Raw genomic sequence first — 16,424 nt, 5'->3', positions numbered from 1 at the left:
TTTCTGGGTTGACCTTGATTTCCATACTGCTTACACACAAGGCCAGTCTCTCTTATGCCATTGGCATTGTCCAACTTCATAACTCCAGGTCTGTTACTAGTCACCACCATGCATTTCAATCACATAAGTGGACAAACTGAGAGACAAAACTACCAGGACACTTTCCTAATTCTTTTTTTTAATATTTATTTTATTTATTTATTTCCTTTTGTTGCCCTTGTATTGTTGTTGTTATTGATGTCGTCGTTGTTGGATAGGACAGAGAGAAATGGAGAGAGGAGGGGAAGACAGAGAGGGGGAGAGAGAGACAGATACCTGCAGACCTGCCTCACCGCCTGTGAAGCGACTCCCCTGCAGGTGGGGAGCCGGGGTTCGAACTGGGATCCTTATGCTGGTCCTTGTGCTTTGCGCCACCTGCGCTTAACCCGCTGCGCTACAGCCCGACTCCCGACACTTTCCTAATTCTAAGAAACCCAAATCTCAGAGTCCTTATCCAAAGACTCTGGGTTAGTAAAAAGAACAAGTCACATTCAATCTCAAGCTATAGTTTAAAAAAAAAAAAAATCTGGGGTGGGTCAGTGATGCACACGGTTGAGCAGACACATTACAGTGCACGAGGACCCCAGTTCAAGCCCCCAGTCTCCACCTGTAGGGGGAAAGCTTCACGAGCAGTAAACAGTGCTGCTGGTGTCTCTCTCTATCTACCTGTATCTCCCTCTCTCCTCTCAATTTCTCTGTCTCTATCCAAAATTTTTTTTAAGTCTGGGGCATAAGAGCTCACCAGGTAGAGCAATGGTCTTACTGTGTGTGAACACCTGGATTTGAGAAGCAGCATCATACGGGAGTTCCATGGACAGCTCCAGCTGTGGTGGCTCCCTTCCGTCTCTGATTGTCTCTAAGTAGAAAACTGGGCAAAGTTAGGCCCGGGAGGCAGCTCAGTGGAACTGCATGTGTGCAATGCCCTGAGTTTATTCACCACATAAAATAAATAAAAATGTTCATAACTTCTCTCCACATCACCCTTCATCCCAGCCTACCTACAGTCCTGGAATTCAGAGCTCAGTGGGTCCAGACTCTGGAAGTGAAGAGAAAGACCCACAGCACTAAACTGGAAAATTAAGTCAAATGACCTTGGAAGATCAACACGGGAGGGGAGGAGCTGGGGAGGTGGTTCAGGTGGTAGAAAGCATGCCTTTTGGGGGTCGGGCAGTGGCGCAGTGGGTTAAGCGCATGTGGCGCAAAGCGCAGGGACCGGAGTAAGGATCCCGGTTCGAGCCCCAGGCTCCCCACCTACAGGGGAGTCGCTTCACAGGCGATGAAGCAGGTCTGCAGGTGTCTATCTTTCTCTCCCCTTCTCTGTCTTCCCCTCCTCTCTCCATTTCTCTCTGTCGTATCCAACAACGAATTGCGTCAACAAGGGCAATAACAATAACCACAACGAAGCTACAACAAGGGCAACAAAAGGGGGGGGGAAAATGGCCTCCAGGAGCGGTGGATTCATGGTGCAGGCACCGAGCCCAGCAATAACCCTGGAGGAAAAAAAAAAAAAGAAAGCATGCCTTTTAAACATGAGGCCCTGGGTTCAATCAACGGTACCACATTTTTTACAAAAATATGCTTTTTGTTCCTTCAGGGTTATCGAGGGGGCTCAGTGTCAGCACTATGAATCCACTGCTCCTGGTGGCCAGAGAATCTGAGAGAAGGGGGAGATAGAGAAGAGAAAGAGAAGACACCTGCAGACCTGCTACACCACTTGTGAAACATCCCCCCTGCTTGTGGGGATCCAGGGACTCAAACCCAGATCCTTGTGCAGGTCCTTGAGCTTTGTACTATGTGCACTTAGCCGGGTGTGCCACTGGCTAGCCCCCAAAAGATAAATATTTGGATGCAGCTACATGGCTTCATTTTTTGCATTGCTTAGTTCTCTTAGTTTCCTCCGTCCCCCACCCCCACCCCTCTCTCTCTCACACACACACACAGAGCCAAGAAGGTGGCTCAGCAGGAGAGCACACACAAACCTAGCATGTATGAAGCCCTGGGTTTGATCTCTGGCACTGCATTTTTTTTTGGGGGGGGAGGAAAGAAAAAAAAGTCATATTAATGTAATTACTCTTTCTCAATTATAGCTTCACTCAACTGTACACACCAAGAAGCCTCTTCAAAAAACATAAGGCAATTCCCTGGAAGAGGATTCTATCAAAAAAACCTACACTTCACTAGGAACCCTAGCTCCCCAATTATTGAATGAGTCCAGAAGAGAATAGTGAGTAAATGCCCCCAAGCACATTCTGAAGTGAAAAATACACGATACATATATGCAGCATTGTTGACATGTGTGGCTCTCACTGTTGGGCCACACTTAGTCAGGGTCTCTAAGTACCAGGATGGTCTTACACTAACTCATTCAAGCCCCACACAGTCCTACCAGACATACATTCTCCCCATTTTGCTGAGGAAACAACTGAGAATAGACAAGATGCACATAAATGCCAGAGGTCACTGGAGTGAACAAATACTGATTCTGCCAGCCCCAAACTCCTGGCTCTTTTGGGTGCTTTCACATCACCCATATCCCATGAAGTCCTGGGCACCCACACCAGACTGATCACAGTTTATCACACCCTGGCCCAGGAAGCAGCCAACAGCTGGGCCCATGACCCACAGCAAAGCCAATGAGAATCTTCCCTGAGGTCGTGATATCAGAGACAGTGGAAGATAAGCATCAATCAGGGCAAGACCGTCCATCTCCAAAGATGGGGCCAGTGAGCCATACCTCCAGTGTGGGCAGCCCTGTGAATCGCTTCAGACACCAACTTCCTATCCACACCTGAACCCTGAGCAGGACTGGCAGCTGACACTCTGTGGTTTTTGGAAACCCTGAGCTGCCACATTGGGACCCATGACCTCTCTGCTAGATAGACTGCGTACAGCAGAGGTCGGGAAGCTTCTTCAAAGGGCCAGGTAGCAAGTATTTTAGGCTTTGGAGGCCACACGTGGTTGTGACCACCTACATGCTAACCAGTGTAAATCAGCCAAGAGCAGTGCAAGCAAAGGCTGTGTTCCAGGAAGCAGAGGAGCCATGGTGGTATTGAGCCCCAGCAATAATCCTGGTGAACACAGATTACACCAGCACAAAGGGTATAATCTAGAGCCATTGTACATTACTACTATGTTCATGTACTTCTTATGATTTTTAAAGCAGATTAAGATCACACTAAGTAAAATAAATCAGGACCCAGGAGCTAACTCAACATGTCAGAGTGTGGGAATTGCACGCCTGAGGCCCCAGCATGACCATAAGCCAGAGCTAAGCAGTGCTTTGGTGTGTGTGCGCGTCTCTTTCTCTCTTTTATGAAAATAAATAAATCGTGGGTCAGGCAGTGGCACACCCAGTTAAAGGCTCATGTTACCATGCGCAAGGACCCAGGTTCAAGCCCCCTCCCACCACCACATACAGGAAGAAAGCTTCACAAGCAGTGAAGCAGGTCTGCAGGTATCTCTCTTTCTCTCTCCCTCTCTATCTCCCGCTTCCTTCTCAATTTTTCTCTGTCCTATCTAATTTTTAAAAAGGTAGGGACAGGTGGTGGTGCACCTAGTTCAGCCCACATGTTACATGTGGAAGTATCGAGGTTCAAGCCCCCAGTCCCACCTGCATGAGGAAAGTTTCACAAGTGGTGAAGCAGGGCTGTGTCTCTCTGTCTCTGTCTCTCTCTCAATCTCCCTCCTTCCTCTCAATTTCTGGATGTTTCTATCAAATAAATAAAGATAATTAAAAGAGAGAAAGGGAGCTAGGGAGATAGCACAATGGCTATGTCAAGAGACTTTCATGCCTGAGGCACCAAAGGTCAGAGGTTCAATCCCCAGCACTAACATAAACCAGAGCTGAGCAGTGCTCCGATGAAAACCAGGTTGAGAAACACACATTACAGTGCACAAGAACCCAAGTTCAAACCCACAGTCCCCACCTGCAGGGGGAAACTGCATGAGTGGTGAAGCAGAGCTGCAGGTTTTTCTCTCTCTCTCCCAATTCCTCTGTTCTCTCAAATTAAAATCAATAAATTAAAGGGGGGGCAGCGGGTTAAACGCACATGGTTCAAAGCACAGGGACCAGCACAAGGATCCCAGTCTGAGCCCCCAGCTCCCCACCTGCAGAGGTGTCACTTAACAAGCAGTGAAGCAGGTCTACAGGTGTCTTTCTCTCTCCCCCTCCGTCTTGCCCTCCTCTCCCAATTTCTCTCTGCCCTATCCAACAACAATCGGGAAAAAGATGGCCACCAGGAGGAGTGGATTTATAGTGCTGGCACTGAGCCCCAGTGATAAGCCTGATGGGAGAGGGAGAGAAAATCTTTTTTTTTTTTTTTTTTAACCAGAGAACTGCTGAGCTCTGGCTTTTGGTGGTGTGGGGGACTGAGCCTGGGACTTTGGAGCCTCAGGCATGAGTCTCTTTGCATAACCATGATGCTATCTACCCCGCCTGAAAATCTTTCTACATAAATAAATTCAATGTATTACATATTGTGGGCCCTAAGCTGACTAGTGACACTAGGTAAGCACAAGGATGTGACCAGAGGACACCACTGAAGTCTTGGCTTAAAAGGTGAGTCAACCCTGGTTTTTCTATCTCATGAGTCAATTAATACTTTTTTTTTTTTTTTTGTCCTAAGCTCATATCAGCTTAGTTTCTGTCCCAAAGGGGCTGACCTTCCCCACCTCCTGAACATAGCATCTGGGAGGTCCAGCTGAGTCTGTGCCCATCAACCCAACCACTAACTCATTCGGTCCCCGTGGGACAGACGGTTTTTCAAGATCAATCTCTCCAGACTCACACTTCCGGACAAAGTTGTTCACGTGCTTCATCTTCATCATCGCAGGCTGACTGCACTCTTCAAAGAGAACAAAGAGGGCGTCTAACACCCCTTCCCGGGAGAGAGGAGACACCTGCTGTTGAGTCATGAAGGGTGGTTTCCCCTAAAAACAGCAAACAGCAGATGGAGACACTGTCAATAAGGAAAAGCTTGGATCAATAACATCCACACAGAGTAAACTACAAGCCACCAACTCAACTAGCTGCTCACGACACATGCTAACAGCACAGTTCTGCAGATTCATTCGTTAAAGTGACATCAATTGATGGTCGTTAAGTAATCATTTGTATGCATCCGTTACTGTGGGCTCCTGGGAAGAATGACTTCCCAGCCCACGGTATTAATAAGAAAAGACCCTTCACTGTTCATGTTCTGAGGTTCTGGCACACTGCTACTCTGGACCCTGCTGGTTCTGACACGTTCCCATGTCTCTGACAGGAGAAAAAGAAAAAAAAAAAAAGGTAGCTGCCTCCTTCATGAGTGCCCATTAATTTGGTACTCCAGTTCCAGTCTCTTCAATGCTCTGGAACAATCTCGGGTAGTGCGGGTAGAGAGACTACACTAAAGTTACATTTATTCCTGATCTGGAGCAACAGTTGCAAACTGGCAGACGGTCTCTAGCCCACAGACATGTTTTGTTTGGTCTGTAGTATTTATCTGCTGGGTTATCTGCCAATATTGAGACATCAGATTCTATTTTAAAAGGGGGGGAGGGGAGGGGTGGGACTTCCAACTTCTTTTGAAACAATGGTGGATTCATCATTGCCCCCCCCCCATTCCTGCCTGGTGGCTTGGAGCTACAGCTGAGTAATGCTATCACATGGATGGCATTTAAATGTGTCCTGCATTGCATTGCAGACTCAATTCAGTCTCCCATCTGGTCCACTTGACTCACTCAAGACTCAGCATCTGCCCCCCAAAACAGGAGTTTGCAACCCCTACTCCAGGGCAGTGATTCCCAAGTGCCAGGTCTAGAGGTTTCTCTGCAAATACCACCACCACGGTTCTCCTCTGGCTCTAAGGAACCAGCTGCTGCCCTCAAGAGCTATAGTCTCTGGACCAGGTGATGGCGCACCTGGTTGAGTGCACATTACAATGCACAAGGACCCGGGTTCAAACCCCCAGTCCCCACCTGCAGGGGAAAAGCTTCCAAAGTGATGAAGTAGTGCTGCAGGTTTCTCTCTCTCCTCCTCCCCTCTGTCTTCCCCTGACCCCTACCACTAATTTCTGGTCATCTCTATCAAATAAAGATAATTAAAAAAAAAAAAAAAGAGCTAGTCTCTACAGTGGTTTCTTTGGGAGGTGGGGACACAGAACTCCGCTGCTGAGTGTGTTGAGGAGCCAAACAACTGTAATCTTACAATCTTGTAACATCCTATTAAACACAAATTAAAAAATTAAATTAAAAAAAAAAAAAAAGAGCTAGAGTCTACGTCCCTTCCAGTAAAGCCTGTGACCCGTGAGCCAACAGAACCTGTCACAAGTCATACTGCACCGCTTTGGGGCAGAGTCCTTCAACAGCTTCTGCTATACCCATTTTGAGAAAAGAGCAGCCAGGCAAAGAAGCGTGAACTGAACCAGGGTCAGCAAACTAGAGAACCGCAGGCCAAATCCAGCCCAACACCTGTCCTTTTTATATATATGTATCACTTCTTTTATTAGTGACTTAGTGATGATGGACAAGATTGGGAGGTCTGGCTTCTGTAATTGCTTCCCTGCTGGACAAGGGCGTTGACAGGTCAATCCATCCCCCAAGCCTGTTTCTCTTTCCCTAGTGGGGCAGGGTTCTGGAGAGGCCACCACCTGTTCTTAAGCATAAAGTTTTATTGGAACATAGTCACACCCATTGAGTTACGTATTGTCCCTAGCTGCAGTGCTGCTGTGCTACAAGGGCAGAGCTGAGTAGTTGCAACAGAGATCATAGGGCCTACAGAGCCTAAAATCATTACTGTTTCTAGGAAGAGAAAACACATGGCAAGTTCTGAGCTAGAACACTGACTAGTAAAAGGCCTCATAGGAAAGAAAGATGAGATGTATAACCCCGGCTGGCATCAGAGGGTAGAAAAGAACTTTATCACTGAGTCCTCTTAAGTCAGATTCCTAATAGAATAATGATAGCAAATTACTGTTCCCTTATTCCTTTAGGAATGCTTTGTTAAACCAACCACTGGAAAACAGAAACAGACTGACTGCAATTGAATCGCCAAGAGAATGTGAGAAGTGGGGAGCGGGGGGTGCACCTGGTTGGGCGTACATGTTGCACTGCACAAAGACCCGGGTTCAAGCCCCCAGTCCCCTGCAGGTAAAGCTTTGCGAGTGGTAAATAAAACAGTGTTGCAGGTGTCTCTCTGTCTCTCTCCCTCTCTATCTCCCCCACCCTCTTAATTTCTGGCTGTCCCTATCCAATAAATAAGGATAATAAAAAAAAATGTTTTTCTTTAAAGGGAAAGAGAATATGAGAACTGGAAGGAAAAAAAAAAAAAAACACAGATTCTCGGGTCCAATTCCTAACCTAAGGAATTAGAATTTTCTGGATTGTAGTTTAGAATCTATTGCTCTGACAAGTTCTCCAAGAGACTCAACCCTCAGGCAGGTTTGTGAAATACTGGGTCACAAAGCCACCATATCTGTGAAATGAGCAATTTGTCATTAACTCCAAAGTCTAGTAAGATTCTTTGTTTCTTCTGATCATTAATTTAACTAACTGCAACAGCAGTCCCCAAATACAGTAGTGACTCTTAGCAAAGTTTTTAAATGTGTCGTGGAATGAGAAAAAAAGTAAATAACTATATAATGACTGTTCTAAAGCTAAATGCATCCTAACTTTCAAATGATCCTTTACTCTGAAATGATGCTCTCTCTCTTAATGATTCTTATATGTCCTTTTTTTTTTTATGAAATAAAAGGACGAGAAGATAGTAGGGTTGTGTGTGTGTGTAGTAGGGTGTGTGTGTGTGTGTGTGTGTGTGTGTGTGTGTGTGTGTAACATTTGTTACTTGGGAAATTAAAAATTGGCAAACTTAGGTCAGCCATGCAAATATGTGAAATTCTGCTGGTTGGAAAATCTAAAAGTCTGCTGAGCACCAGTCTAGAGCTCATTGGAAAGTATACAAAATAGGAACAAAAAGGCAAACTGAGATTCAGTAGGATGAGTGGAAAGTAAAATTGCTACTCTGTCTAAGCCTCATTAAAAAAGGTCTGCATGGGAAGAGAACAGTATCCTTTCCAGCCTGTAGGAGGCAAATACTGGGTGTCAAGTACACTTACAACTGATAGCTTTCCTGTGGACATGGAGGAACTCACCATTAAAAGAGAGGAACTGAGGATTTACCCCCAATCCTTGCTGTTATAATGATGCTTAAATACAGGATGCACTTAATAAATTCTGACAGCTTGTGGTAAGGTTGCCCTGTCTTTGAAGTCAGACAGCCCCAAAATGGAGTCTGGCTCTGACATATGCAAGCTGAATGATCTTAGGCAAGTCCTTAACTCCCTGTTAAGATCTTTTACCTTGGGAGTCAGCGGTAGCACAGTGGGTTAAGCACAGGTGGCGCAAAGCGCAAGGACCAGTGTAAGGATCCCGGTTCAAGCCCCCTGGCTCCCCACCTACAGAGAAGTCGCTTCACAGGCGGTGAAGCAGGTCTGCAGGTGTCTATCTTTCTCTGTCCCTCTCTGTCTTCTCCTGCTCTCCCCATTTCTCTCTGTCCTATCCAACAACGCCTGACGACATCAATAGTAACTACAAAAACAAAACAACAAGGGCAACAAAAGTGAATAAGTAAATAAATAAATATTTAAAAAAAAAAAAAAGATCTTTTACCTTCTATTTAAAATTATATATAAGAGGGCCAGGGACGTGGCTTCATGGATGAGTGCATGCCTGGCAAACACAAGGCCCTAGGCTCAATTGGCATAGCTCATAACAACAAGAAAGACAAAATGAATTTAGAACATCACAAATGGTGAAATGGTGCTCTCCTTTCTGTCTCTCTCCTTGGACTCTTTCATTAAAAAGGGGGGGGGGGTGTTGAAAGAGGGAAACTAGATAGTCTTCTCATTTTAATAATTAAAAATGTAGTAGTAAATAAGAATAGGGTAGGGAAGATAGTGTGATGGTTATGCAAAAAGACATTCATGCATGAGGTTCCAAAGTCTCAAGTTCAATTCCTCACACCACCATAAGTCAGAGTTGAGCAGTGCTCTGGTAAAAATAATATTAATGGGCCAGGTGGTGGTGTACTTGGTTGAGCACACGTTACAAAGTGCAACGATCCAGGTTCAAGCCCCCAGTCCCCACCTATAGGGGGAAAGCTTTTTGAGTGATGAAGCAGTGTTGCAGGTGTCTCTCTGTCTGTCTGTCTGTCTGTCTCTCTCTCTAACACCCCCTTCCCTCTCAATTTATGGCTGTCTCTATCCAATAAAAAAATAAAGATTAATATAAAAAAAAATTTAAAGAAGGAAGAGGTATCCTCAAACACCAAAATTCAGGGGGTGGGGACATTAAGAACATATTAGTATTTGTCATATATGTGCCCTACATAAATACCTCCCTAAGTCTAATTACTGCTAAGTGAAAGTTAAGTTTATTCATAATGACTAATATTACTTCTGTGCTTAGTATTAACAATAAATACTACTTATAGAGTTGGGCAAGGTCCTGTGGACTTTATGTAGTTTGTCTCATTTAACTTTATTTAATTTTATTTTATTGCCTCCAGGGTTATTGCTGGGACTTGGTGCCTGCACTACAAATCTACTGCTCCTGGAGGCTATTTTTTCCTTTTAGTTGCCCTTGTTGTTTATCATTGTTGTTGTTATTGCAGTAGTTGTTGTTGGATAGGACAGAGAGAAGTCGAGAGAGGAGGGGAAGACAAAGGGGGAGAGAAAAACACCTGCAGACTTGCTTCATCACCTATGAAGCAACCCCCTGTAGGTGGGGAGCCGGGGTCTCGAACCCAGATCCTTGTGCCGGTCCTTGCACTTTGCACCCATGTGCCTCATTTAATTTTTATGCTTACGGGTCGCTCATATGTCTTCTTTTTTAAGAGTGGCAAATGGATGCAGAGGATGCAACTGTATCACCCAAGATAACAGCTAAGAAATGCTAAGACCATAAAAATTTAAATCTTCACCACTATTTATATTGTTTCCTGGCCTGTGAATACACAAGTTAAACAAGGACTTCTACAGTGTTCCACTTACAGCAGAAACCAAAGAACTAGAGGACCACTTGGTTTTAATGCTTATGGGGTAAATAAATAAACATTTTATAGTATAGTGTTATAAGTGGCTTTAGAGACATGATATTTATAAAAATCGCTTTTTAGGGAGTCAGGCAGTAGCACAGCGGGTTAAACACAGGTGTCGCAAAGCACAAGAACTGGTGTAAGGATCCCAGTTGGAGCCCCCGGCTCCCCACCTGCAGGGAGTCACTTCACAAGTGGTGAAGCAGGTCTGTAGGTGTCTATCTTTCTCTCCCCTCTCTGTCTTCCCCTCCTCTCTCCATTTCTCGCTGTCCTATCCAACAACGACGATATCAATACCAACAATAATAACTACAACAATAAAAAAGGGTAATAAAAGGGAATAAATGAATATTTTTAAAAATTGCTTTTTAATTTAAACATAAACATCCTTCAAGTGAAAAAGAAAAAGGATTACACCTACAGTAATCTTGCTCAAAGAAGTGCTTTTGGTTAAAAAAAAAAAAATGCCTTTGTTCATTTGCTTTCCTTGATAAAAGGACACACACATGAAATATAATATATATAGAAAGTGAAAGGGGGGATCATGAGGATCTCCCTTCAAGGGCAAGTGCAGCTATCTACTCCTTTCTGTCCAGCAGGTTCTTTTCTCAGTACTACCAGTGCACATAAGATGCCCAGGGCGGTTTCTCCTGAAATACAAGCATCAATCCTACAACAAAAGCAAAAAAAGTTAGTGACAAGAAAACAAAGACTAGTAAGGAGAGTTGGCAGAGGAACCAATACCTGGAAGAAAAGATTCAGTCTGGAGGCTCGGCTAGTGATGGGCTCAGCAGCCCCGACATCCTGTGGATTCCGTGTTCCATACTTAAACTTCAGCATCTCCCCCGGTGCTGATGGGAGAAAGCAAGAGATTAAAGAGTGAGCTGTCCACCCCAGCAGAGAGGGCTTCAGCAAGCCTGATCCCCTTCCAGATCATGTGACATGGGGGGGGGGGGGTCAGAAGGAGCACCACATCTGTCTTGAGGAGTCAGTCTGCCCATGGTGATTTAAAAACCAGATTTTAGAGAGTTGGGCAGTAGCACAGTGGGTTAAGCACAAGTGGCACAAAGCGCAAGGACTGGCCTAAGGATCCCGGTTCGAGCCCCCGGCTCCCCGCCTGCAGGGGAGTCGCTTCAAAAGCAGTGAAGCAGGTCTACAGGTGTCTTATCTTTCTCTCCCCCTGTCTTCCCCTTCTTTCTCCATTTCTCTCTGTCCTATCCAACAACAACAACAACAACTACTACAACAATAAAACAAGGGCTACAAAAGGAAATAAATAAAATTTAAAAACAGATAAATAAAAATTAAAAAAATATATATCATCCCCTCCCCCCTGCTCCCGTGTGAACGCCACAAGGACAGGGATTGTCGTCCTCACATAGTGGGAACACACAGGCCCTGGAAAACTGCACATGCTCATAGTTATTGAAAGACAGGCTGAAAACCGCCAATCACACGTGCTGTTTGTCAGGAGATGTGTTCTGGAGGAAAGCACAACTGTGCCAAGTGAGGACAAGCGGTGCATCAGTGTGAGAGTGCGACCTGTAGCCGTGCAGCCAGAGCGGACTTCACTGAGAAGCTAACATCCGAGCCCACACCAGAATGTCGTGAGCAGAAAAGGATCCCAGGCAAAAAAGAAGCAGGCGTAGGATTCTGGGGCAACTTCTCCACTTGCAGCTGGGAGGCCCCCGGGGCAGGAGCAACTGAAGCAGGAAGTAGGAGGTGGTGGTGGATGGCTACCTGGACGACGCCAACACTGGAAGGGCTGAGAAGAAATAAAGACCCACACAGAGGGAGACTCGTGCTACAAGTAACGCCGGCAGAAGCCGGGGCAGAAAGCGCGCAGAGTAAAGCGGGCACGCCCCTCCCCGCAGGCCCCTGGACGCGCATCTTTCCCGGGAAGACCCTCGCGGCCCCGGCAGCCCGGGGAACCCGGTCTCCGCCCCCTGCCCGCTGCTCAAGGAAAGCTGCCGGGCCTGGTGCCAGTGCAGAGACGGCTACGGAGACCTGGGAGTCGGGGGGGCTCGCACTCACGCTCAGCAAGGCCCCCCAAGTTCGCGCAGTGTTCCACTTGGCCCCCGCGCGTCCCGCCGCCACGTTTGAACCGAACACGACGCGGGTGGGGCCGGTCGTGGTTGGACCAATCAGCGTGCACGCTGCTACGATAGACAGCTACGTCATTGCTGAGAGCCGCCCAGGTCCTTAAAGGGAACGGAGGAAGTGAAAGAATGAGCCAATCACATGGTGACTGGCTTTGATTGGCGACCAATGGGAGAAGGGGAAGGGCAAACTCGGCAGGGCTGGTTTTGCAAGTTTGAAATTGGCGGTTAAGCGGGATGTCCTTGGCGGGGGCGCGGCGGCTGTTTAGTTCTGGGATCCCTGGACGTTGTTCCCGGCTTTCTCGGTTACCAGCGAGGAGGAAGCAGCCAGCAACTCTGCCTAGTATGTTAGTTCCTTAGATCTGGCTGAAGTCTAAGTACTTGCTACCTAGTGGAACAAGAGGTGTCCTGCTACAGCGAAGCTGCAAAGGTTGTGAACTGAGCTTCTACCTGTCTGGGTTTCTGCACCCGACTGATTGTTCTGCAATGAGTAAGTGAAAGTTGTGCGAAAGGACATTATAAATCAATGAAACGCAAGTTGTTGTTTTTTTTTTTAAAGTCACTTTATTACAGAGGACGTCCAAATAGTCAGGAAAAGTAGAAGATGCTCACTCACATGTGATCATGAAATGTAAAAAAATATGTATACCCATAGCGAGATACAACTTTAGGCGCTCAGGGTAGGCAAAAGGGGTGGTAGGGTGGGACTTGGCAGTGTGACACCACACCCACTCATACGCAAGTGATGGGTGGGTAAAACAGTGCAGTATTTTTGAAAAAGAATTTAGAACTATTTTTTTATTTTTATTATCTTTATTAATTAGATAGAGACAGCCAGAAATCGAGGGAGTAGGGGGTAATAGAGAGGCAGAGAGACACCTGCAACAATGCTTCACCACTTGCAAAGCTTTCTCCCTGCAGGTGGGGACCAGGGGCTTGAACCTGAGTCCTTGCGCATTGTAACATATGAACTCAACCTGGTACGCCACCACCCAGCCCCGAACTATTTTCTAAAATTGAACACATGCACATTTTATGACTCGTATGCACAAGGATGTGCAAACAGTATTATACATAGTGGTAAAAAAAATAAATAAATAAAGCAATCCAAATGTCCATCAATAGTAGGAAGAATAAATGTTGTTTTTTTTTTACTACAGTGTTTTCATATATAGCAGTGAAGAAGAATTAAACTACAGCTAAATACATAAGGACATAATGAATTGTTGGGATTTGTTTGTTTTAAAATGTGGCAGGTATTGAACCCAAGACCTTGAGTATGCACACTGTACCACTGGGCCACCTCCTGGTCCAAGTTGTAATCTGAATTTTATTGAATGGAAGGACAGATAGGAAAAAGAAGAAGAGACACCAAAGCACCACTTCACCATTAATGGAGTTCCCCCTGGTGCAGTCCATGGTATGCCAGTGAGGTGCCAGGGTTCAAACCTAGGGTCAGAGGCACAGGAAGGTACTTGTTCTACCCTCTGAGTCACCTCCCAGACCTTAATAAGTCTTAAACAATGCTGAATGAAGGCCACAAGATAGTAAAGTATAATTTTATTAATGAAATATTCTAAATGGGAGAAAATAGCAATGTTTCTTAAAGGCGAGAAAAAACACAAAGAAAGCAAAAGTCAAGGTAGTGGTTACCTGGCGTTGAAATAGATGCCTTTCAGGTGGTTGGAACGTTGGATTATTTATTTACGTATTTATTGGATAAAGACAGAAATTGAGAGGGAAAGAGACACCTGTAGCACTGCTTCACCACTCATGAAGTTTCTCCCAGCAGGTGGGGACCAAGGTCTGGAACCTATAAACTAGTGCTTAAACCCAGTTCATTGCACATGGCAATATGTGCATTCTACCAATAATAATAGCAACTATTTAAGAAGCCCTCTTCCTTTTTTTTTTTTAATCAAATACCTTTTTATTTTTGCATTACTTTACATAACCCTGAAAGAGAGGCGCTATAGCCCACATTTTATAAGCGGAGAAACTGAAGCTGAGAACGGGAATAAGTGATATGGGCCATTCTGCTTTACATTGTGGAACTAGATTTGGAACATCTGGAATATCTGACTCCAGTTCCTTTCTGCTGCTCAAAAATCCAGCCTCTGCATTTTACATGCTGCAAGGACCAACTCAGTCCACCAGAATGCACACAAGTAAGAAATGCCTCTAATTCATGAAATTTGGGGCAGCAATGTGAGGAGAGAGGGAAAATGAGTTGTAGCCAGCTGTTGAGTTGATAATACCTAGAAGCTCAGAAAAAGTGTGAAAATGCATCTTAGAAGTCAAAGCTTCAACTGATTTTTTTTTCCTAGTCCAGACAAACGTGTTAGTTTCCAGGTATCAAAAAATAGAAACATTTACCCGAATCTTGGGACTTATTCATACAAAATTAGAATGCAGTGTTCACAACACTCTTTTAGCACTGTCCTGGATCCTGCCTAGCTATTCTGCTAATTTCCCACTAGAACAATTACTGGCCTCTGACAGTCCTTTGTGAAGCAAGACAGGAAGCAAACAATAAAAGTTAAATGAATAAAGGAACGTAAAGAAGAAGCCACATTAACTCCTTCAGTTTTCTTTCATGAGTAGTAACTGCGCAGAAAGTGGATGAGGGCGGAAGGAGAGAACCGACAGCGGTCTGGGTGACACAAAAGGATGAGAACATCGCCAAATAGTGTAGATGGCCATTGGGACCAGACTGGCCATTGGGAAGCCAGTCCTTGTGCCTGTTCGCATACAAGATAAAAATAGTGGACAGGCTCTTCCGCCGTGTCGGGCCCGAGCGGGTGGCAGCGTGTCGGTCGCGGACTTCGGGCAGGTCGCGGCACTCGGAGCTGCAGCGATGGCGGGCAGGCTGTGGTGCAAGGCCACCTTTGCGGGATACAAGCGCGGCCTGCGCGACCAGCGGGAGCACACGGCGCTGCTGAAGATTGAGGGCGTGTGTGCGCGCACAGACACGGACTTCTACCTGGGCAAGAGATGCGCCTACGTGTACAAGGCCAAGAACAACACGGTGACACCGGGTGGGAAGCCTAACAAGACCAGAGTGATACGGGGAAAGGTGACGCGGGCTCACGGCAACAGCGGCATGGTGCGCGCCAAGTTCCGCAGCAACCTTCCTGCCAAGGCCATCGGGCACAGGATCCGGGTGATGCTGTATCCATCGAGGATTTAGATTTACTGAAAAATAAATAAAATTAGAGATTGAAAAAAAAAAAATAGTGGACAGCCAGTCCAGAGCTGAACATGAATCCACAATGGTTATTGTGAAGGGAGGCTTTGCAAGAGCACCCTGATGGACATCGTGATGTTCTCATATTCCACCATTTGTTTATTTAAAAAAAAGAACAAGAAAAAAGAAAAAATATCTATTGCGCTAAGCACTGGGGGTACTGAAATGAAAAAAATACCCTTGTTTGTTCACTCAAAGCCAAGTATGGAAGGTGGAGTCGTGGCGCACCTGGTTAAGCATACACGATGCAAAGTGCAAGGATCTGAGTTTGAGCCCCCGGCTACCTACCTGCAGGGAGTCGCTTCACAGGCAGCTCTGCAGGTGTCTGTCCTTCTCACCCCTCTCTATCTTCCCCTCCCCTCTCAATTTCTGACTGTCCTAGCCAACAACAAATGGGAAAAAAATGGCTGCTAGGAGCTGTGGATTTGTAGTGCAGGTACCAAGCCCCAGTGATAAGGGGGGGGGGGGGCTGGGGGGAGGAAGCCAAGAATGTGGGGGAAACAGGACTAGGATCCAACAATTACGGCACGTTGTGACTAATTCCTATAGCAGCTGGGACAGCTGAGGGCTGTGACCGCCAAGGAAGGGGAGAAATCCTTTCGAATCTGTGTTTTCATGTCCTTAGTGTAAATGCCTCTGAGTGATATTGCAGGAACATAGATGTATGTTTCCGTCTTTATTTTTCTAAGGACTCTCCATAGGGGCCATAGGGACTGGTGAGTTCTAGACAATGACAGTAACTACAGTCAGCTGGTGTTTTCTAAGAATCAGGCGTTACCTCCTTCTCAGCAATGTGTCCCCACCACTGATGTGAGAGACACATTCAGGTCACACACAAATGTCATTTACTGTTTGAATTATATATTGTGCTATCTGCTAGGAAAAATTATAGTCATTACATCAAACCCGAGATTTCATAATATCTCTTGGGGTGAAGTTAAAGGACATATTTAAGAGGAAAATGAGT

General features: G+C 45.7%; 2 protein-coding genes across 8 annotated transcripts in view; one reads left to right on the top strand and one right to left on the bottom strand.

Moving 5' to 3' along the window:
• The window catches only part of CIT (citron rho-interacting serine/threonine kinase), a 179,422-nt gene extending 167,188 nt beyond the window's left edge, over window positions 1-12,234 (bottom strand). For all 7 annotated transcript variants that reach the window (XM_060192996.1, XM_060192998.1, XM_060192999.1 and 4 more), the window contains exons 1-3: window positions 12,146-12,234; window positions 10,856-10,962; window positions 4,827-4,968 (exon numbers count right to left, since the gene is read on the bottom strand). In XM_060192996.1, coding sequence (XP_060048979.1) covers window positions 4,827-4,968; window positions 10,856-10,951 — 238 coding nt within the window. In that variant the 5' untranslated portion in view covers window positions 10,952-10,962; window positions 12,146-12,234. The remainder of the gene's footprint in view (window positions 1-4,826; window positions 4,969-10,855; window positions 10,963-12,145) is intronic.
• A 2,747-nt stretch (window positions 12,235-14,981) lies between these two features.
• Window positions 14,982-15,444, top strand: LOC103118387 (large ribosomal subunit protein eL33). The gene has a single exon (XM_007528605.3). It carries the CDS (start codon window positions 15,068-15,070, stop codon window positions 15,398-15,400), a length of 333 nt encoding a protein of 110 aa, XP_007528667.2. The 5' UTR covers window positions 14,982-15,067; the 3' UTR covers window positions 15,401-15,444.
• The last annotated feature ends 980 nt before the right edge of the window (window positions 15,445-16,424 follow it).

Source organism: Erinaceus europaeus, chromosome 6 (assembly GCF_950295315.1).
Source record: "Erinaceus europaeus chromosome 6, mEriEur2.1, whole genome shotgun sequence".
Taxonomy (NCBI): Eukaryota; Metazoa; Chordata; class Mammalia; order Eulipotyphla; family Erinaceidae; genus Erinaceus; species Erinaceus europaeus.
Note: the sequence above shows the minus strand (reverse complement) of the source record. Positions and strands in the feature narration are given on the sequence as shown.